The sequence below is a fragment of the Ictidomys tridecemlineatus genome, chromosome 15 (genome assembly GCF_052094955.1).
Source record: "Ictidomys tridecemlineatus isolate mIctTri1 chromosome 15, mIctTri1.hap1, whole genome shotgun sequence".
Lineage (NCBI taxonomy): Eukaryota > Metazoa > Chordata > Mammalia > Rodentia > Sciuridae > Ictidomys > Ictidomys tridecemlineatus.
In genome coordinates, this window is record NC_135491.1 from 15,735,046 (window position 1) to 15,757,723 (window position 22,678).

The window sequence follows — 22,678 nt, forward strand, 5'->3', positions numbered from 1 at the left end:
CCATTTATTTATTGGGTTATTATTATTATTATTTTTTTAGTGCTTAGCTTTTTGAGTTCTTTATATACCCTAGAAGTTAGTGCTCTATCTGATGTGTGAGGGGTAAAGATTTGCTCCCAGGATGCAGGCTCTCTGTTCACCTCACAGATTGTTTCTTTTGCTGAGAAAAAAACTTTTTAGTTTGAGTCCATCCCATTTATTGATTCTTGGTTTTAATTCTTGTGCTATGAGTTTTATTAAGGAAGCTGGGGCCTAATCCCACATGATGAAGATTAGGGCCTAAAATTTTTCTTCTATTAGATGCAGAGTCTCTGTTTAATTCCTAGGTCCTTGATCCATTTTGAGTTAAGTTTTGTGCATGGTGAGAGATATGGGTTTAATTTCATTTTGTTGCATATGGATTTCCAGTTTCCCAGCACCATTTTTTGAAAATGCTATCCTTTCTCCAGTGCATGTTTTTGGCACCTTTGTCTAATATAAGATAATTATAATTTTGTGGGTTAGTTTCTGTGTCTCTATTCTGTAACATTGGTCTACCAGTCTGTTTTGGTGCCAATACCATGCTGTTTTGGTAAACAATATTCTTACTCCTACATTTCTTACAATATCCTCTTGGATTCATTTTCTGTTTGTTCAGTATTTCCTCCTCTAAGATGATTTATAAAGTCAATTTCTATAAGCAAACTTAAAAACATTTGAAGTAGTTTTAATTTGCCTTCATATCAAAACAATTTTGACTAGCTACAAGATTCAAGATCTCTTAGTTGTTTTTTATATTTACCTATATTAATCATTGTGTTTTTGCACATGTAATAGTTATTTGAGGAATCCAAGATAGATCTGATTCTTCTTTGTAAGTGGATCTCCTTTTTAGAATTTTTCTAGGATGTGGTGTTTTCATGCTTTGTATTTTAATATGGTTTACTTAAATACACTTTTCTTTTTTCTTAAACATTTATTTTTTTTAGTTGTAGGTGGACACAATATCTTTATTTTATTTTTATGTGGTGCTGAGAATCGGACCAGTGCCTCATGAATGCCAGGCACGCACTCTACCTCTGAGCCACAACCCGGGGCCCTATTTAGATACATTTATTTGGCATTCCAAGTCTGCTCATTTTGTTCTAGGAACTCATAACCTGGATGCAACAGATACTCTGTTACTGATATATGCTTTCCTAATGTAGACTTAAGTGTTTAATTAATTCAAGGGAAATTTTCATAATTTTCTTGAATATTTCTTGATCTTTATTTTTTCTCCTAATTCTGGGGTTACTATTTTCTACATATTTGTGCTACTTCCCCCTCTCTATCTTTATGCAATTCTGTTTTCTAATTTCAGTCTTTTTCTTCTTTCCTGTGTCTTGTGTGAAAGTCCCTCAACTATATATTTTAACCACCAAGCCATCTTTGGTTGTTTGCTTCCTGCTGTTATGACATATTTTATATCCCTAAGATATATCAACTTAAATGTTTAATGATTTCTTTCTTTTTTCTTTTTTTTTTTTGTATTGGGGATTGAACCCAGGGGTGTTTCACCACTGAATCACATCCCCAGCCCTAATGATTTCTCATTCCTAATACAAATCAATAATATCCTTCCTTATTCTAAGTATATTTATTATGTCTATTTTAAATTATTACTTTATTATATCAGTAATTCTGCCTCGTTATGTAGATGATCCTTAAGGGTATTATGCTACGTGAAATAAACCAGTTACAAGATGACAAATACTATATGATTTTACTTATATAAGATAGTTAGGGGGCTGGGGTTGTGGCTCAGGGGTAGAGTGGTCACCTGGAATGCTCGAGGCCCTGGGTTTGATCCTCAACCCACATAAAAATAAATAAACAAAATAAAGATATTGTGTACAACTAAAAAATAAATATTAAATTTTTTTTTAAAAAAGATAGTTAGAATAGTTAACATCACAGAAACAGAAAATAGAATGGTGGCTTCCAGCAATAGGAGGGAGAGGAGTGTGTGGAGTTATTGCCTAATAAGTACAGAGTTTCAGTTTTAAAGGATGACTGATATGGTAGTGATTGCAGACATTATGAATGTGTTTAATGCTAATGGACTATATTCTTAAAAATGGTTAAGGTGGTAACTTATATGTATCTTACCACAATAAAAAGTAACAATAGCTGAGCATAGCATTACCCTTGCCTATAATCCCAGTGACTTGGGAGGATGAGGCAGGAGGATCACAAGTTCAAGACCAGCCAGCAGTTTAGCAAGGCCCTAAGCCACTTAGCAAGACCCCATCTCAATATAAAATAATTAGAAAGGGCTGGGTATATATTTCTTATCATTTCTTAGATATTTCTGTAACTGACTGTTTTTAAAATTTTTTTTGTTTCTTTGTTTTGTCTTTGTTTTTTTTATACTGGGGATTAAACCCAGGGGTATTTTTACCACTAAGCTAAAACAATACATATTTATATAACCCAGCAAAGAAGTATTCAGAGGTATTAGCTAAAATTCAAAACACTGAAAATAAGAAGAATGGCAAATATATAAAGTCACTGGAACAAGTAAGTGAATGGTACTAGTGAGAATGTAAAATAATTAAAATAATTTTCTATTTATTTATTTATTTATTGTTGGTACTGGGAGTTGAATCCAGGGGAGCTTTAGGACTGAGTTAAATCCATAGTCCTTTTTATTTTTTATTTCGAGACAGGGTCTCACTAATTTGCTCAGACTGCTGAGGCTGGCCTTGAACTTTCCATCCTCCTGAGTCGCTGGTATTACAGGCTTGTGCTACCATGTGCTAAAATAATTGCAAATATTGGAAATATGGCAATTCATTACAAAGTCAAACATACAATTGTCATACTACCTAGCAATTTCATTCCCAGGTGTGTAAGAGAAATCAAAACTTATAAGCACCCCAAAACTTATATGTGAATGTTCCCAACAGCTCTATTCATAACAGTACCAAATGGGAACAACCCAATTGTCTATAGGAGAAAGGATAAATAAATTGTGATACAGCCATGTACAGTTAGCCCTCTGTAGCTAATCAACTGCAGATCAAAAATATTTGGGGAAAAAACCTTGCATCTGGGGCTGGGGCTGGGGCTCAGTGGCAGAGCGCTTGCCTCACATGTGTGAGGCACTGGGTTCAAAACTCAGCACCACATAATGAACAAATAAAATAAAGGCATTCTGTCCATCTACAACTACCCCAAAAATTTTTTTAAAAAGACCTCGCATCTATATTCAACATAGAATGTTTTTCCTTAATATAGTATAACAATTATTCATGTTTATGTTATATTAGGTATTTTAAGTAATCTAGAGATTGTTTAAAGTATATAAGAAGATTTACATATGTTACATACAAATACCATACCATTTCATATAAGAAACTTGAGGATCCATGGGGTGGGGTTCCTGGAACCAATCCCTAGTGGATACAGAGGTACCACCATAATGGAATACTACTCAGGAATACCATGGAATCAACTATTGACATATTAAACAACATGAATGAATCTCAAAATAATTAATAAAATAATAATGCTGAGTGAAAGAAGCCAGTCATAAAGTGTATGTGCTGTTTGATTCCATTTATATACAACTCTAGAATAGTACAAGCTACTTCAAGAGAAAGCAGATTGGGATTACCTGGAGGCAGAGTGGGTAGGAACGAGAAAGGGTATGAAGGAGTGATTACAAAGTCTTTTAGGAATAATGGATTTGTTCGTCTTGATTGTGGTGATGGCTTCATGGGCACACAACATTTCAAAATGTACCGTCAAAGTTACATTTAATTTAAATATGTGCAACATACTACATGTCCATAAACGTGTTATACTTTTAAATATATATAGTTATAATTGACAAATGTAAATGGACTCACAAAGTTGCAAGGTTCTTATATTTTATGTGCAATATTAATTCTAAGTAGACTGTGAATAGTTAATATATATTTTTTTAAAGAGAGAGAGAGAATTTTTTTTAATATTTATTTTTTTAGTTTTCGGCAGACACAACATCTTTATTTGTATGTGGTGCTGAGGATCGAACCCGGGCCGCTTAAGCCACATCCCCAGCCTCTTAATATATATTTTAATACACAAAGATCACTAAAAATATTCAAAACCTATAGCCAAAAAGCAAGTTAAAGTAACATTTTAAATATTTAATTCAAAAGAAACAAAAGAAGAACCAGAGGAACAATAAACAGATGTTAACAAAAAAAGACAAAATGGGGGGGATAAGCACCTATAATCCCAAATACTCAGAAAGTCAAGGCTAGAGGATCGAAAGTTCAAGGCTAGGCTTAGCAACTTAGCAAAATTCCATTTCAAAATAAAAATAAAAATAGTGGGGGTGTAGTTCAGTGTCAGAGTGCCCTTGGGTTCAATTCTCAGCAACTGCCTCCCACCAAAAAAAAATTACAGTAAGTGTAAATATACTAAACACTTGAACTGAAGGCAGAGGTTGTCATGAAGATACAAGGTATGACTAAAACTAAGAAATGCCATCAATCTTCTGTCTTTACGGTAAATGTTACCATAAGAAGTTCTAAAATTTTTTTATTAATGTATTATACATAATAATGGAATTCATTATGCCATATGTATACATGCATATAACATAATTTGATCAACCTTATTCCTCTAAAATAATTTTTAATGGCTACATAGTGTTCCAACTTCCTGTTTTGGTAGAATTAATAATTTGTAGCTAATTAGATTTATATATAATAGGTTCTGTCAACACTTTTCAATTCCTGGTTTCTTTCAACTTATGATTTTATTGACTTTTCACTGCCATCATAAATCTCTCACTGAACACTTTCCTAGTTGCTAAGTTAGAAGATAATAATGTAGGATGATCCAGAATTATATCAGAGTTATTTAATGTCAGTAAAACCTAGTCAGTAATAAAATAACAATGACACTCATCATTAAGGGATCCTTACCAAGAAACATATAGATGTGGTGACTATGTATACATATATAATTGCCACAGAATCATTATACTTATATAGACAAATCTGGGGACAGAACCCAGAGCCTCATGCATTCTAAGTACATGCTCGACCACTGAGCCACACTCCCAGCCCATGTTCCCTATATTTTGAAAGTCCTATGCTTAGTGCTCTACAATTCTAAAAGCCTCACAAAGCAATAGATCTTGACCTACATTAAGATCAGGACCATTCATTACCAGGTTTTATCATATGTACCTAGAATAACTCATACATGTAGAGAATTTTGAAGTCTTCCCCTATTTGGCCAAATGGGATCCTCTTTTCCAATCCATCCAAGGACAGGGAAGTTCAAGTCTTTTCTTTCTGGGACTTGACTTCTTCACTGTTCTACCATTGATCTTAATATATGATTTGGTACATAAGAGATAATGAATAATCCAGTCAAATATATAAACACCGGTTAGAGAAGAGTGGGCCACAAAGGGTACCTAGGTTATTTGGATCCACTGTTCACTGATAAAGGAGGAACAGGTGAATTGATAATTAAATGGGTACAGGTAGAACTTTTCAAAATAATTAATGAAAAGATTTTACATAACATATTTCATGGAGAAGGAAACACCAACTTACACATGCCATGGTTTCACATTGAAACTAGTAAATCCTCCTGAAGTTCCTCTGTAAGAAAACAAACAGCATCTAGAGTTGTGAACAGAAGAGGACACCAAGAAAATAGACACAGTTTAGTGTTATTACCTAGAAAATTAAATGTTTTGCTGTTCATTCCAGTTTGAATACAACTACACACCATAAACACATAATTTGAAAGGATTAGAAGAGTTTTAGTTAAATCTAAATTCTTCCCTAATCCCCAGGATCCCCAGGAAAACTAGTAGGCAATTTTCTAGAGTTCTTCCTTTGGGGAAACCTGTTTTATGCCTGAGAGTAGGCTGCTCAGTCTTATCCTGAACAGATCCTCCTCCTTTCATTCATACTTTGCAGGGCTGAAAAGGAGCCACACCATCCAAACCACATCTTACTTTATGGCCTTGACTTCAGGTGAGGTTGAACAAGGTTGCAGAATAGAAAGGACACAAAATCGTTCAGGCAGTGTTCCACATTCTACTTCTGGAAGAAATGCTTAATAAATTATAAAATATTCATGTAAGAAGTGTTACGCAGGGAAAATATTAAGGACCATGGAAATATTCTAGGAATACTGTCAGTGGGAAAATGAGGTTACAAAACTACATGTACAAATGATACTATTTGTAACATCTATGTGAAAAACTGATAGACATCAGATTAAAAAGATTTAGAAAGTTATATACTCATACAGTTGAAAGTACTTATCTTTTTTTTTTGTCTGCTCATGCAGTGTCCATGCCTTTACTTAAAATATATATGTAGGTGAATGTGTGTGAAGGGAAAGCTGCTCCAAGAAAGTGAGAAGTTCATTGATTGACTGATTGATACCAGGATTGAACCCAGGGGTGCTTAACCACTAAGCCACATATCCAGCCCTACAGAATGCCACTAAACCCTTAAGGCCTCTCCAAGGATTGTTTATTTTTTAAAACAACCTACATTTTACCTGAATCTCTATAATTGCTTTAATGCATTTATTCCCATTCAGGTGTAACCTTTCTTACTAGAAGCAAAAGAAGGGCAACTACATCATTTTAGTCTCTTTATCACCCCCAATACTAAGACTGTATGACTGGCAATTAGTAAAGGTTTGATTATACTAATTCAAATTCTACTTCTGGGAATTTATTTTAAGGAAGTAGTATAGAAATTTTTTAAACATGCTTTTTCAGATTGAATCAAAGAATGTATGAAAAGCAGAAGGACAAAATAATTGGGTAATAAAATGTAGCCACATCACTTCCCTACTTTAATAAAACAATGAAAATGTTATTTGGAAAAAAAATTTAAATCCAAAAATGTGATTTGGATTCAATCCTTGCAAAACCACCTTATTAAATGGGATTGATATATAATTTTAATTTTTGAGTACTATTATTTATAAATTTGACTATTGATTAACATTATGTACTATATATTTTCCTTCATACATCTAATGCTGTATAAAATTTACTAGCTGCATAATATTTAACCACATGGGTTTATCATTAATCATTAAAATAATCCTAAGCACAAATTTTGCACATAATCACAACAAGAAAATTGTTGTCCTTGACTCTGGATCACAAAAGTCTAAAGCTTTTTGTTTTGTTTGGGGGGACAGTTGCGGGGATGGAACCCAAGAGCTTAACCACTGAGCTACATCCCCAACCCTTTATGTTTCCATTTATTCATTCATTCATTCATTCTTGATATCAAGGATTGAATCCAGGGGCGCTTAAGCACTGAACCACATCTCCAGCCCTTTATATGAGTGTGTGTATATCTTTATTTTATTTATTTATTTTTATGTGGTGCTGAGGATAGAATCTAGTGCAACACACGTGCTAGGCAAGCAGCTCTACCACTAAGCCACAACCCCAGCATCCCCTCTTTTTCTTTTATTTTGAGATAGGGTCTCACTAAGTTGCTTAAGACCTTGCTAAATGGCTGAGGCTGGCTTTGAACTTGTGATTCTCCTGCTTCTCAGCCTCCCGAGCCTCTAGGATTACAGGTCTGAGCTACCAAGAGACTAGTCTTTTTTAGATCTGCTTACAATAAGAAAACATGGAAGGAACTGAATGATATGCCAAGTCTGCGATATTTATGTCTGCGATATTTATCTCAATGGCACCCAATATCCTCTGGGGGGGGGAATAGATCAAGATTAATATACCTCCCACATATTTCCGAATAAGGAAAGCATACCCTAAACCCAATAATTTTAAGAAGAAGAAGGAAAAAAAAAAACTAGTCTAAAGGTTGATTTTTGGAAGTGAAACAATTCTTTACACCTCGTCAGGCTCCTTTTGGGAAATGGCAGGGCCAGGGAGGGACAAGGGAGTCATGATTATCCGGCCTCAGAGGAGCACAGAATGACTTAGGTGACTCCTCGCCAGGTCCACACCTGCCTGCTCACCCTAACTACCCTCAGAGACCCCAAAGAAAGCACGCCCCGGGCATCCCCAGTCCAGGAGCACGTCAAAGCCTCCTTGCTGGAAAACTTCGCTTAGGCTTCAGTATCCAATGTCCCTCGCTGAGGCATTTCTGTGTCAGACCCAAATAGCTCTGAGGAGAGGGGGCGGAGGAAGCCGAAGAGAACTTCCGGCGGGTCACAGTAACACGTAGAACTCAGCTAGAGACGCACACGGGAGGGACGTGCCCCTCACGTGCCTGTGACGCAAGCGCAGCCACGCACTGTCGGGGCCTCTCAGCCATACTTACCGTTAAGTGGCACGTCCCGTCTCCCTCGCAGGCAGTCTCTCTCACATACACAGAGAGGCGCTCACGCATTCCGCATCAAGACACACAGACAACCTTGCTGCTTTGCCGTCACGCACTCGCGGGCCTGAGACTCCGGCAACAGGCCGACCACGTTACGGACTTGCACGCTTTAAGGGTTTCCTCTGCCACTCCGGCTGATTCAGGCCGGACTCCAATTTAATCCGGTTTCCCAGGCTCCTGACCCAGAGCACTCTGGGCCTATAAATATCCTGGGATGAATTCAACCCACCTTGCGAAGCACAAGAACCAAGCAAAGACGGAAGCCAAGCCATAGATTGAGCGTGCCCATTGCCCGCTGGGAAATGTAGTTCAAGGCCGCTTAGCTCTGGCCGCGGTGGCTTGTGGGAAAAGTAGGCCCGCGCCCGAAATTCTCCCGGGATTCGACGCCTGGACCACCGTGCGCCGGATCCCTGAGATTTTTGTTCTCTCTATGCTAGCAATACGCAGATGCAAAGACGTGTTGCTCTGGCCCAGACGTTTGAGAAAAGCACGTGTCCGATGTGTCCTAGGAGGTCCAGAAAATGCCGGGGGACCCAGTTTCCCAAAGCTAATTAAATCCATCACCTCACATTCTTATCCCTTTTTGGTGGTGAAAACTCCTTGCTCTGGCAGAGCTAAGAATTGGCAATGTGTACACTTAGATGTATGTCACCAAGTCACAGGTGATAAATATGTTACATTATTTCCCCCTCCTTTCATACATTTTATTGCCTATTAAATCTAATTAACCAAATTTTAGTAGATTTACCAGCAAATTATCTAATTTTGCTTTTCAGGCTAACCCCTGAAAGCAGGAGGAAAAAACAATTTGAAATAGAAATTAAAAAGCAGAAAATGAAAATATTCTGAAAAATGTTTTACAATACCATTTCTGGAAAGAGAGATGCTGACATATATACATTACAGACTTTGGCCAAACTGTCCCATGGAAGTATTTGCCCAGGATATAGTCTCTGGATTCATCCATCCATACCCAACTACACTCACTGGTACAGGTTCTCAGGCTACCAGAATCCACAAGGGGAGGAGCAGTGAATGGGCAGAGCAACTTTATGGAGTCTTCAGGCACACTAGCGCTCCTACAACCCCTGAGCTTGAAAACCCATTTAGTATCCTCCACATTTTGAACTGGGTTGGGAATACCAAGAAGGACTGGGGAAAGACTTGACCCTGAGAAAGAAGAGGGATAGAGAAAACATTAGCTTTCTGAGAGGCCAGCATCTTGCATCTACTTGGCCAGAACCAGAACCCTTGGCAGACTGGGAGGGTAGCAAAGAGTGCCCACCTGGCTGGGCATGGTGGTACACTTCTGTAATCCCAGCAATCTGAGAGGCTGAGGAAGGAGGATCAAAAATTTGAGGCCAGCCTGGACAACTTAGCCAGGTCTGGTCTCAAAGTTTAAAAGGGTCGGGGGTGTAGCTCAGTTGTCAACTGCTCCTGTATTTAATCTCCAATATTAAAAAATAAATAAATAAAATTCTGGGTGAAAATTTAAAGAGACATGACTGTGTGCTAACAAAATTTATTATCTAAGAGCCAGATGCTGAACATTTTGTAATGCCAGGACAGTTTCACCCAACAAATAACTTAAAATGGTTCTTGCTATGAAACATGTCAGCTGATGCCGTATTTTTCCTTATCAAGAAAAATTACTTTGCCAACTATTTCATATTATGATGGAAAGAGGATTGCAAAAACTTGGCAGAAAGGACTGTCCAAATGCCTGTACTAGGAGACTTCACCAAACTTTAGCATGGCTTTCTAGTAGTTTAAGGTTGTCTGTGATGACTTCATCCCACCCTCCACCTCCCGCCCCCATAAAGTGCCTGCCTGGGAAAGCTGAAGTTGCTATGAGAATGTCCTGTTTGCTTCAGCCAAAATGTGAAGATAGGTTGACAGGTCCTTAAGAAAATTATTTTAGAAAGTTTGCAGTTATAGGCCAGGCGTAGTGGTACACTCCTGTCAACTACTTGGAAGGCTGAGACAAGAGAGAGGATCACAAGTTTAGGGCCAACCTCAGCAACTTAATTAGACCCTGTTCTCAAAAATAAAAAGTACTGGGTTGTAGCCCAAAGATGGAACGTGCCTGGTTACGGGGGGCGAGGGAAGCGTGTTTGGGGTGTATTCAAAGGCCGAGGATACACACGATCTTCCCACTGCCCTCTTCAGTTGCTCTCACTCGCATGCCTCCGCCCTGCAGAGCAGGGGCTGTGATCTCCACACTCCTGAACCCGGAGGCTCCCACATCTGGTCCTCAGATCAGAGAGTGGTCGAGTTCCTGAGCAGAGCTCGCAGGCTGTGAAGGGCTCTGGGAAATACAGTCCAGCGCTGGAAGACTAATGGAAGGAACTACCAGAGCCAGCCCTGAACTGAACGGTTTCAGAGTTTCAGAGGAGACCACATCCAAGGTTCCTGGAAAGGTTCCCATAACCTTGGGACTGCCACTCATACCCATGCTTCTCTTCAGCTGAGCGTGCCCCTCTGAACCTGGGTGCCCCGGAAAATTCATAGTTGGAAACCTCATCACCAATGTGATGGTTTGGGAGGTGATTAGATGGGGTTAATGCCCTTATGAAAGATTTTTTCTCCTTACAGCATTTGAGAACACTGAAGTTTCCCTTTATGGGCTGGAAATGGGTCTTTACCAGACATTAAATCTGTTGGAACATTGATATTGGACTTCTCATTCTTCTTAACTGTCAGAAATAAATTTCTTTAATTTATAAGCTGCCCATTTGTATTTTTTCAAAGCTAAAAGGAATAAAATATGACCCTATATTGCACCTAACTGGTGTCAGCTGAAACTTTTGGTTTAAGTTTATGGTTTCCAGAGGTGTAGGACTCAAATTATGGAGATCAAAGTCTGTTCTCTGTATCTTCATGAGGCAGATGAATCCAGAGACACCGCTTCATAGACAATAATACGCAATTACTGTCTCTATGGGAGTAGAGGGCATGGGATGTGGAATAAATTTCTGGGGTGAGGTAAGGGTTGGCAGATAGATTAATATGGGATCAGGTGTGAGGCAGGGAGAAGTTCTTAAGATCATTGACCCACGGGGTGAAAGTAATCACTAATAGTGATTAACCCTGAGTCACAGCTCTGGCCTTGGCTAGAATATTTATTTTTTATTTAGTTTTGTGGTGCTTGAGATCCATCCCAGGGCTACTAGGCAAACACTCTACCATTGAGCTACATCGCAGACCTTGGGTAGAATTTTAGAGCTGGAAGAGATCCCATATCACAAAGGGAGACACCAGAGAAAAAGTGACCAGGAATAGGAATTCCCTTGTGTGACTCTTTGGAAGGGAATTCTGTGAGGGGGAAAAATAACACTTCTTAGAAGCCCTATCAGGTCCCAAGTAAGAATCTGAGACCTTTGATAAGTTGCAGCCCCAAGTAGCTTCCACCTGGGTTTTTCTTTCACTTGAACGCGAACTAAGGTTGACTCTCTTCTAAGATGGAGATGAAGGGATCTCATTTTTCATCCTGAAATACTCTTCCTTCAGGTGTTCCCCAGGACAATATTTCAGCTCACATTACACATCACCATCTCTACAGCGTCCATTCCTTCACTGTACTGTCACTGGGATTATCTCCATTATTACATGACTGTTATTGTCCATGCCCCTACCAGTACGTCAGTTCCACAGGGGTAGGAATTTCTGTTCGTTGTTTAGTTTTCTCTTTGTCTCTTCTATCTCCACCATCTTTGGCTTTATTTCCTACAAATTCCTCTTTTAGAAAGTCTGCAAAACAGCTCTTGGGAAAGGCAACGACAGGCTGATGGTCTGAGACTGGTTCAGGTTAGGTTCAGGTACCAGGTGTAAGACCAGGATGCAAGAAAAGACCATGACTCCAATTAAAATCAGATTAAAGCAAGCTTATTATCTCCACCGGCCGGGCTGCTTCTCCCTCCCAAAACGGCGGGAACAAGACAGCAGCAGCAGCTTTCCTGCAGCCCAGCTTTATAGCCCAGAAAGTTACAGAAACGGGGGGTTACAGATAACAGAACTCTGACAAGCATCACACTAATTGCCAGGTTTCTGTTCTGGAGACTAAAACGCTCAGGGATCACTCTAGTTAAACTGGGCTGCACGAAATAACCACACAAGAGACACAAATTCCTTTTTTGGGGGGTTGCTGTGACGGCTCCTCTGACCTTAAGGGTCTGCAGAAAGAGAGAGCGAGAGCACGCGCTGACCCCTTTTATTGAAAAGAAGCTATTCAAATGAGGCAAGGGGTCAGGTTTCAGGGGGCTGAGTCTATCTTCATGATGTCCACTGTCAGCAGGTTGACTGACACCTGGGTAGGCCACACCCAAGGGCACAGTAAGAGGAAGGGACACACACAAGGCACTTCCATGGAAGATTCTCTCCTAAACAGGGCAAGGGGTTATATTACAAAGGAACAGGTGAGCATAGCTTCACCATGGGGCTGTAGCAAGACACACCCATTTCTGTGATTGAGCGCCTCAGCACCCAGCTGGGGAGTGTAACTCAGTCACCTGTAAGGTTGGCCTCCCACACTTTACTGAGACGTGACACACTGACACCCAGGTTTGAAGTGCAGGTCCTGGGCCTTGTTTGGTCAGGCAGAAGGCTAGGAGCATCCCCCAGCCACTAGAGAACCTGCAGGTGGTCCACACACCAGGCAAAAAGCAGCTCAGCAGGACACAGATAGCCAATCCCAATACCCCACCCCCTAAAGGGAAAAAGAAAGTGGTAATAATGGCTGCACACCTCCTTTGGGTATTAAAGTGCACATTTTCCAGACAGCAGATGGTCTGGCTAAGCAGCACCAACATTAGTATCTATATTCCGATTAACCAGGGCCGATTTATTGAACAAGGTGAGGAATTGCTTAACATACCTCAGGGCATTTGGTTGCAGAGGGACCATGGTGGACAGCCATCGAGAGTTCATCGTTTTATTTTTGGCACTAGGGATTGAACCCAGGGGTGCTTAACTGCTGAGCCACATCTCCAGCCCTTTTGACTTTATTTTCAGTATTTTTAAAAGTTCTTTTCCTTTTTATTTATTTATTCATTTATTTAAGTACCCAGGATTGAACTCAGGGGCATTCAGCCACTGAGCCACATCTCCAGACCTTTTTATTTTTTATTTAAAAGAGACAGGGTCTCACTGAGTTGTTAGCACCTCACCATTGCTGAGACTGGCTTTGAACTCCTGATCCTCCTGCCTCAGCTTCCCAAGCTGCAGGGATTACAGGCGTGCTCCACTCAGTTTGGCTTCCTTTATATTTTGAGGCAGAGTCACACTCAGTTGCTGAGGCTGGCCTCAAACTTGTGATCCTCCTGCCTCAGCCTCCCATGTCTAAGTGTTGTCAACGTTTGAGTTGCTTCTTCCTTAGGAGTGTGCAGTCTGTGGGCCAGGCTCTCCAGCTCGATTGAGCTTAGAATGCCCAAACCAGCTCCTGCTACACTAAACAGTGTCACACCAAGCTCTTTCCCTCTGACCACATCATTTTAAAATGAGAAAAGTCAAATTAACATTCAATAGATGTTTTTAATGATTTTGATTTACACTTACACAATATTTTACAACTCTTCACTAGGTGGGGAGGTTCAACGTCAGGTTGGGTTTGTAATATTTTAACGTGATCCCCCACTAAGCTTGGTTATTAATGTGGGTTGCATTAACACAGAATAGAATTTCAGAGATATTAAATATGTTATTGAAGTGATATCCTTGATTAGCATGATTTTCCTCACATTTTTTTTTACGTCAATATTTGTGTCAAGGGAGCACTGTATCTGCAACAAGAGAGACATATTCGGTGCGGTGGTGCACACCTGTAATCCCAGCGGCTGGGGAACCTGAGGCAGGAGGATGGCAAGTTCAAAGCCAGCCTCAGCCATTTAACAAGGCTCTAAGAAACTTAGCGACATGTTCTCTCCAAAAATAAAGAGGACTGGGGATGTGGCTCAGTGGTCAAGCTCCCTGGGTTCAATGCCCAGGACGAAAAAAAAAAAAAAAAAAGAGAGACCTTTTTCCTTTCTCTATGCAGGACTGAGGATCACACCCAGACCTTGCCACATGCTAGGCAGGCAGGCAGGCCACCAGCCCTGTCCTTTTATTTTGAGACAGGTCCTCACTAGGTTTCCAAGGTGGGTCCAAAGTTGCCATCCTCCTGCTTCAACCTGCTAAGCAGCCGGGCTCACAGGCATGCCACACCTGACTGACATGTGCGCACAGTTTGTACAGGTGTGTGCTTACCGGTACTGCAGTGGGAAGCCTTTGTAGTCAGTTCACGAAGAATGCCCGTGAGCCGCAAAAGGGGCAGTTGGCAGAAATGCGGCCCGGGGCACCGTCCTCGAGGTTGGGCACAGCTCGGGGTCATCAGCCTGGGCTGTCCACGTGTTGGCCACGCCACTGTGGGGCCCCAGCGGATGAGTTCCAGAACACGAGACTTTTACATTCTTTGTTTAACAAGGACAGGACACAGGGCACAGGCCAGGGCCTTGGCTCCCCAGTGGTGCAGAGACAGCTGCGGAGACAGCACAAGGTGGGAGCTAGAGGTGCAGCAGGGAAGGGAGGAGGACGAGGAGAGATCCTAGGAGGTGAGACCCAGATGGAGGCCAGGGAAGGGCTGTGACTGGCCAGAGAGAGGGAGAGAGGAGCCAACCAAGGGGACTGACCCCAAGATTTGGGTGTGCTCCTGGCAAGTTCTTCTCCACAAAAGAGCCACACCCCAGCCCAACAGACCTTTCTTTTTCTGACACTGAGGATTGAATCCAGGGGTTCTTAACCACTGACCCACATCCCCTCAGGCCTTTGTAATTTTTTGAATTTTTTCCGAGGGGGTGGGGGTTCTCAGTTGTTGCTGAGGTTGACCTTGCTAGGATTATAGGCGCCCCCACCAGCCCAGCCAGAAAAAATAAAACCCTTTTAAAGATCAGAGTACTTCCCAGGGTGGAGTGGCACACACTTGTCGTCTTAGCTGTCAGGAGGCCGAGGCAGGGGACTGCCAAGTTCCACACCAGCTCAGTATCTTAGTGAGATTGTGTCTTCAAATAAAAAATAAAAAGGGCTGGAATGGAGCTTGGTGGCGGAGCTCCCTGGCTTCAATACCCAGCCCTGTTAAATAAAAATAAATAAACAAACAAATAAATAAGAGCACTTGTACGGTGAGAAATTCTCATATACAAAAGCAAATAAATCAGTCCTCATTTCCACCCCGTCCTCAGGATGTACACCTGGAGGGCTGAGTGCAGTTTAGAGAGAGGTGAGGGGGCTGGGGACATGGTCAGTTGGTAGAGTGCTCCCCTCACATGCACAAGGCCCTGGGTTCAATCCCCAGCACCACACACACACACACACACACACACACACACACACAAAGTGTGTTTTTATTTGAACACACAAAGGAGGCTTATGAGCTTCACCCGCCACCCAATTTGAGGATAAATCAGGGAGAGGAGGCCCTGCAGCTCTTGATCTTTCTGAGGCCACCTCCCTGGGGTTGAGGTAGGAGAAACCAGAGACCCTGACAGCACCTGCTGCAGCCCCTGTGTCCTGGCCCTGGAGGAGATTCTGCAGATGCTTGCCTGGCCTGCTTCTAAGAGGATTGGGACAGGTGGTGAGCTGGACTAGGTCAAGGCCAGGGAAACCTGCTAAGGAGGAGCCCAGGTGGAGGAGGGAGAGGCCAGGGACCCCAGAGGGAAAGAGATCAGGGAAGGAGCAGTTAGGGCTGGCAGGGGATCCAGAGGTCCTGGCCTTCACACCTGTCACTGCGACCCTACATAGCAGGCTCCCCACAGGCATGGAGAAGGAACAGTTGTTACCCAAAATCTCATGGCTGTCTGGCTGCGTCCTTCTCCAAAGAGTCCAGGAAGCACATGGGCTCTGCAGGACTCTGGCTGGTGGGGCTGGGGGCTGGCTCTCCAGCTGGGCCACCTGTCCCCAGTGGAGGGCGCTCACACTAAGGCTCCCACAGGCAAAGGGATTAAAGGCTGTGGACCTCAAAGGACCTTTTTTTTAACAGATATCAGAGCACAGGGGACACCACTGTCACATGGGAGGTGACATGCTGGAGGGGAAAGTGAACCCTGGTTTTGAGAACCTGTTCTCCCCTCTGTCCCTCATGCCCTCAAGGCTCCTTGTGGGGTCTTGGTATTTTGTGCATTCCCCTCAGGGTCCTGGCACCATGTCCACACCCCCACTTCCAGCCCCACCCTGTCATGTCCCTCCAGATCCGCACTAATTCTCCTGTGTTGTGCTGAGGCTGGCCTAAGAAGATTGGAGCATTTGCTAAATGGAACCAGAACTGGGTCATTGAACCAGCTGTGGGGACACTTGAGGACCAGGGTGGCCAATGGGGACAGAAGGGGAAGGGAGAGGTGAAGACAGAAAGGGAGCACATTGATGCAATGAGAGAGACCATGGGCCCAATAACTAGACGCTGACCCACGCGTGAGTGGGCCTTTGACTTATCATTGAAGAGAGAGAACATACTCCAGGGAGTGGACTTTTATTGGGGAAGAAAACTCTGGGGAAAATCCCATCCAATGAAGATTAAGGGGGGCAGTGTCCCAAGGTCAGGGGCGAAGATTGGGTCTTTGGGGTACAAGTCCTGAGAAGGGCGGGGAAAGCTCTGGAACCAAGATGTGCCTAAGCGCCTCCCTCCCAGCCAGGGAGGTGACTCAAATCATGCGCCAGGATGGCCTCCCACAAGTAAAGAAGGAAGAATGGCGCCAGTCTCAAGCGGGAGACGCCCTTTGGGGGTTCCCAGCTCTTTCTACAGGAAACTTGGAAGCAGAGTTTGGTGACTATAATCCCTGACAGGAGCCTCCTGGTTTCTGAGGCTGAGGGCAGTTTACCAAGCTCTGTGACCTGGCTGGGGAGGGGCTGTCTGGGGCTGAGTGCTGTCAGGCCATGAGTTAAAGCCCAGAGTGCATTTCCCTTTGGTCTCCGTGTCTCAGACCACTTTTTGCTGAGGCTGGCTTTGAACTCGGATCCTCTTGCCTCAGCCTCTGGAGCCCCTGGGACTACAGGCGAGGGCCCCACACCCGGCTCAGATGTGGACTCTGAGGGGAAGATGTGCATTGGTGCCTGAGCAGAGCTTGGGCCCAGTGGCCCCTGAAAGTGCCTTCAGCCCTGGGATGGGGAGGTCCAGGGTGGCCACATGGGGACAGAAGGGAAAGGGACAGTTGAAGAAAGGGAGCACATTCATGCAATGAGAGAGACCATGGGCCCAATAACTAGACACTGACCCACGCGTGAGTGGGCCTTTGACTTATGGTGAATGAGCTTCTCCATAAACCATCGCATCAGGAGGGAAAATCCCTACAGCAGCCAGGCAGACACTCTGGAGGCTGAGGCGGGAACACCTTTTGAGGCCAGCCTCACAACTTAGAACCTCACTGGGGACACTGTCAGAAACATAAGGGCTGGGGAGGCAGCTTAGTGACAGAACACCCTGGCTTCAATCCCCACCCCAAAAGAAAAACTGGGGCACTTCCAAAGGAGGAAGCCGAGCATCTCCCAAAGCCCCACTGCTGACTGCCACTGTGAGCCGACCACGTGGTCTCGGAAACAGCCTGCGGACATTGTCCACGGCCACTTGAGAACCAGGCTTCTCAGTCCTGTCAGCCTCTAGAGATTTCCAGTAAATCCCTAGAGAACTCACTGGTAGAAAGCACTCAAGAGGGTTCCAACAGGTAACTGCAAAAGCCAGATCCTACAAATGAAAACAAACACGAATGGGAAAAACCTTTATTATGGGACTTTATTCATGAGGGACAATGTGGTTAGGACACAAGCCAGCAGGTGGTCACAGCCTCACCTCTGGCAGGGTGCGGGGAAGGTGTACCCAGGAACACCCATTCCACTCCCAGAGACCCAGACACACTCCCGGTGACTCAAACAGGTAGGGGTGACAAGAGATGGAGAGTGGCCAGAGGGAGGACCTGTGGGATGGGGCAGGTGAAGAACCCCCACCCACTCAGAAATCTCTTGGATCTCATTTGTCTTCCTCTTGAAGGTCGTCTGGAAGGTCATGTGCAAGTCTCTTCAAGTGGCCTCTTGTTTGTCACCGAGTACCCCCAGGATGCAAGGGCCTCTTAGGACGCTTTGCTGCAGGCTCACTCTCCTGGGCACTCTCGGGCCTGGCACTGAACGCAGGAGCTTCGGGGGATTCTTAGGCTGCAGGAGCCGGCACCTTCGGTGGATGGACAAGTGCAAAATGAGTCGGGCCAGTAGCGGGGTTGCCAGGTCATGCTTGTCCTGGTTGAGTGCACCAGGCAGGAGCCTGAGGGCTGGGAGGAGCGGCGGAATTTAATCCACTGCTGCATCATCCGAAGCCAATCCTGGGGAGACAAGGCAAAACAGAAAGATGTAGAGGGACTTCTCACACCTGCCTGGGCCCCAGGTGGGAAGGTGCATGTGGGTGGGGGCGCTGGGCCCAGGACATGTGCCTCTAATCCAGACCTTTGGGCGGCTGAAACAGGATAGTGAGCTCAAGGCCACCCTGGGTCATCCAATAAAGGGCGGGGTGCCAGCTTGGTGGTGGGGAGCTGGTCTGACACTGGGTGCCAAGGCCCTGGGTTCTGTCCCAGCTCTGCAAAAAGAGAACCAAAACAGAGAGGGCCCTTGGGCTCTAGAGGTGAAAGGCCAGGGGGAGAATCCCAGAGGGAGAGGACCCAGAGCCCAGGGATGGGGGGGCTCTGCCAGGGGCTCCTCGGGTTTAGAGGGTGCTGGGGTCTGGGTCCTGGAAGGGCACCGGGCAGCCGTCTGGGCTGATCAAAGTTGTGCAGCACAGAAGGCAGAAGCTGAGCTTGGGGTCCAGCCAGAGCCCAGGAGGACCCAGGGTAGCTTGGGCCCCTGTGTGCCCCAGGCTTCTGCAGAGGGAGCGTGGGACGCGGCCCAGCCAGGGCAAGGTAGGGGTGTGGAGTCTCACCCCCACCTTTTGAGGGTCTAGGCGGTCGCTGGAGGGCTTCAGTTGATCCAGTGATAGAAACTGGTGTTTAGGGAAGTGCCCCTCCAGCTCCTCCCTCTGCTTCTTGCTGAGGATCAAAATAGACCAATCCTTGGCCAATGGACCTGGGAGAAGGAGGAAAATCAGAGAAGCCCCAGAGACCATCCCCAGCCGCCTCCCATTGACACTGCCCTTCCCTGGGCCACAGGGACTCAGCTGGCAAGGTGGCAGCAGCACCTTGCACAGGAAGTGATTACAGCAGGCCCTCGCCTGTAATCCCAGGGGCTCCAGAGGCTGAGGCAAGAGGATCCGAGTTCAAAGCCAGCCACAGCAAAAAGTGGTCTGAGACACGGAGACCAAAGGGAAATGCACTCTGGGCTTTAACTCATGGCCTGACAGCACTCAGCCCCAGACAGCCCCTCCCCAGCCAGGTCACAGAGCTTGGTAAACTGCCCTCAGCCTCAGAAACCAGGAGGCTCCTGTCAGGGATTATAGTCACCAAACCCTGCTTCCAAGTCTCCTGTAAAAAGAGCTGGGAACCCCCAAAGGGCGTCTCCCGCTTGAGACTGGCGCCATTCTTCCTTCTTTACTTGTGGGAGGCCATCCTGGCGCGTGATTTGAGTCACCTCCCTGGCTGGGAGGGAGGCGCTGAGGCACATCTTGAGTCCAGAGCTTTCCCCACCCTTCTCAGGACTTGTACCCCAAAGACCCAATCTTCGCCCCTGACCTTGGGACACTGCCCCCCTTAATCTTCATTGGATGGGATTTTCCCCAGAGTTTTCTTCCCCAATCAAATCCACTCCCTGGAATATGTTCTCTTTCTCTCTCTCTCTCTCTCTCTCTCTCTCTCTCTCTCTCTCTCTCTCTTCAATAAACCTTGCTACTCTAATAGTTAGCTGCAGGCTGCAGGCAGGTGAAGCTGGTTTGAAGGTAATTAGAGTCTGTCTCAAACTCCCTGCAGGTTCCTCCCATAATGAGCCTCATTTAGGAAGCCTGGGCTTTGAATGGTGCGTGTTGGAGTTCTTTTTGCCAAGAAAACCGCTCGTCCCAAACAGAGCCCCTACTCCAGGAACTCCCCCTTGGACCCCCCTACAGAGACAGCCCTTCTCCTGTGACAGCCCTCCCAGCACAGGCCCCGCGCGGCCCCCCAACCAGCTCACCCTGCATATGGCGAATTTTTTCCATCTCATACACGGCATCGATCTCCGTTTTCCTCTCATCCCAGGCATCCATCCATATTTCCAACTCATACGCGGCAGCAATGTCTGCTTCTATCTCATCCCAGGCAGCGATCTCTCTTTCCATCTCTTCCAGGACAGCGACCTCTAATTCCGTTTCTCCCATGGCTTGGAAGGCTCCCTTCAGAGGAGTGGGACCAGACCCTCAAGACCCGGCTTAAATACCCACCTGCAGGCCGGCCCAGCCCCACCTCCCCGCCCCCTGGGCCCCGCCCTGGGAGGGGTTTCCTGGCTGGATTCCAACTTCCCCCAGGGGCTGGGGCTTGCTGTGCAGGAACCACGGGACCCACCCACACAGCCTCAGCCCCTCACCAGCCACTTCCCGGGGTGTCCTCCTGCCCGCCCAGGCCAGAGCCCCAACTGTTTAGGGCCAGGGAATTGGTCCACACCTACCCACCTGAGCCCACTCCAGTCACTGCTGCTCCAGCCTGGGGAGCCCCCAGCCTCCTCCCAGGTCCCCCAAGGGCACAGTCCACTCTCCAAGCTGCAGGCTGCAGGCCTAGGCTGTGACCTTGGCTTGGGCTGCTCTGCCCTGGGGCTGGAGGCTCAGGGGTGCGCCCTGGGAGGGCTGCCCAGGTCTCCTGGGGGTGGAGTAAGAGGGCTTCAGGGTTCTGAAGGGCCCCTGGGTTTGATCCAGCCATCCTTAAACCACCACGGAAAGACCCCTCAACTCCAATTTAAAATAAATTAAAGCAAGCTTGTGATTCCAACCATGCGGGACTGTCTCTCCAGAAACCTGTGGTGAGAGAACAGCCCCCAGCTCTCTAGGAGCACAGCTTTACAGCACTACAAGTCACAAAGGGGGTGTCTTGAGAACTTACAGAGAACAGGATTCTGACAAGCATAACCCAAAGGCAGGCAGTAGGTTAGTGGTCTCAGGGTTCAGCACTGAGGGAGTGAACTGGGATCCAACGTCAGAATTTCTGAGGCACAGCTGAGGTTTCAGAGGGGGTGGTATCTGGTCAGGGGAAGCCAGGCATGGTGAGTTCCAGGCACGGGCAGGCATTCCAAGCAAGTTCAGAGATCACAGTGATTTATAGTAAAAGAGAAATTAACTTTTGTGACGAGGTAGCTCCCAATCTAGAAGGGAATTAGGCTGGGTTCATCACCATGCTGGCGGGCCTTGTCCCTCCTGGCCTCGGATGAAGGGGACTGATGAGGGGGTCACAGACCAGGGACCTCAAAATAACTCAACCAAGTTGAAAATGACATGAAAGTTTACAGTTTCTTAGGACAGGTCTGTCTCCTTACCTAATACTGCTGCTCAGTGTCCTGCCTGGGATGCGCCCCACCCAAGGCTGGAGACACCACCCAGGTAGAGTGTCTGCCTAGCTGCTGGAGTCCCCACTTCAGTCCCAGCACAGAAACTGCCACTGCTCCTTGCTTCATCCCTTTCCACACTTCATGTACCTGCTGGGAACAAAGTGGTGACCATGAAAACAAAGTCCTGCCCCTGAAAGATGGACACTGTGGCCGGGTGCAGTGGCATGCCTGTAATCTCTGGAACTCAGGAGGCTGAGGCTGGAGGACTGTGAGCTCAAAGCCAGCCTCAGCAGCTCTGCCAGACCCTTTGCAACTCCAAATAAGAAACACAAAAGGGCTGGGGATGTGGCCCAGAGGTTGAGCACCCCGGGGTTCAATCCTCAGTATCCCCCTCCCAAAAATAGATGGCTCCTCTGGCCTCTGCAGTGGTGGAGAGCACCAGCTACTTGAGTCAGAGGCAGGAGGGTCAGGAGTTCAAGGTCACCAGGGGCAATTTAGCAAAACTGTCTCCTAATAAAAATGAAATAATACAAAGGGACTGGGGATGTGGCTCATGAGCACTTGTTAACATCCGGGAAATCCTGGATTCTGTCCCCAGCAAGGCACCCAAACACACACATGTGGCACACACACAGAATCCCAAACCAAGTGTAAACCAAACCCAACAAATCAAGAAAAACAAGGCCAACTTAGTGAGAATCTATCTCCAGGGTTTTTTGTGTGTTTTTTTTTGGGGGGGGGGGGGGGAGAGGAGGGTCTTTCTCTTGTTTGCTTTTTTTTTTTTTCATTGGGGGGTTGTTTGTTTGTTGTTTTGTTTTTAGATACTGGGGATTGAATCCAGGGGAACTTTACCACTGAGCTACATCCCCAGG

The 22,678-nt window shown here is 45.4% G+C and overlaps 2 protein-coding genes across 8 annotated transcripts in view; both read right to left on the reverse strand.

Annotated features, from left to right (window-relative positions):
- The window catches only part of LOC101975563 (zinc finger protein 573), a 53,746-nt gene extending 44,969 nt beyond the window's left edge, over window positions 1–8,777 (reverse strand). Inside the window, exons 1-2 of one of the 7 annotated variants that reach the window (XR_013431170.1) lie at window positions 8,307–8,768; window positions 5,586–5,633 (exon numbers count right to left, since the gene is read on the reverse strand). The gene's annotated coding sequence lies outside the window, so the exon portion shown is untranslated. The other 6 variants (XM_078033228.1, XM_078033227.1, XM_078033225.1 and 3 more) reach the window with 6 other exon arrangements.
- Window positions 8,778–18,078: 9,301 nt separating this feature from the next.
- Window positions 18,079–20,732, reverse strand: LOC144371021 (uncharacterized). The gene is made up of 3 exons (XM_078033222.1): window positions 20,466–20,732; window positions 19,294–19,430; window positions 18,079–18,697 (listed from the first exon to the last, which is right to left on the reverse strand). Exons 1-3 carry the CDS (start codon window positions 20,647–20,649, stop codon window positions 18,473–18,475), a joined length of 546 nt encoding a protein of 181 aa, XP_077889348.1. The 5' UTR covers window positions 20,650–20,732; the 3' UTR covers window positions 18,079–18,472.
- Between the last annotated feature and the right edge of the window lie 1,946 nt (window positions 20,733–22,678).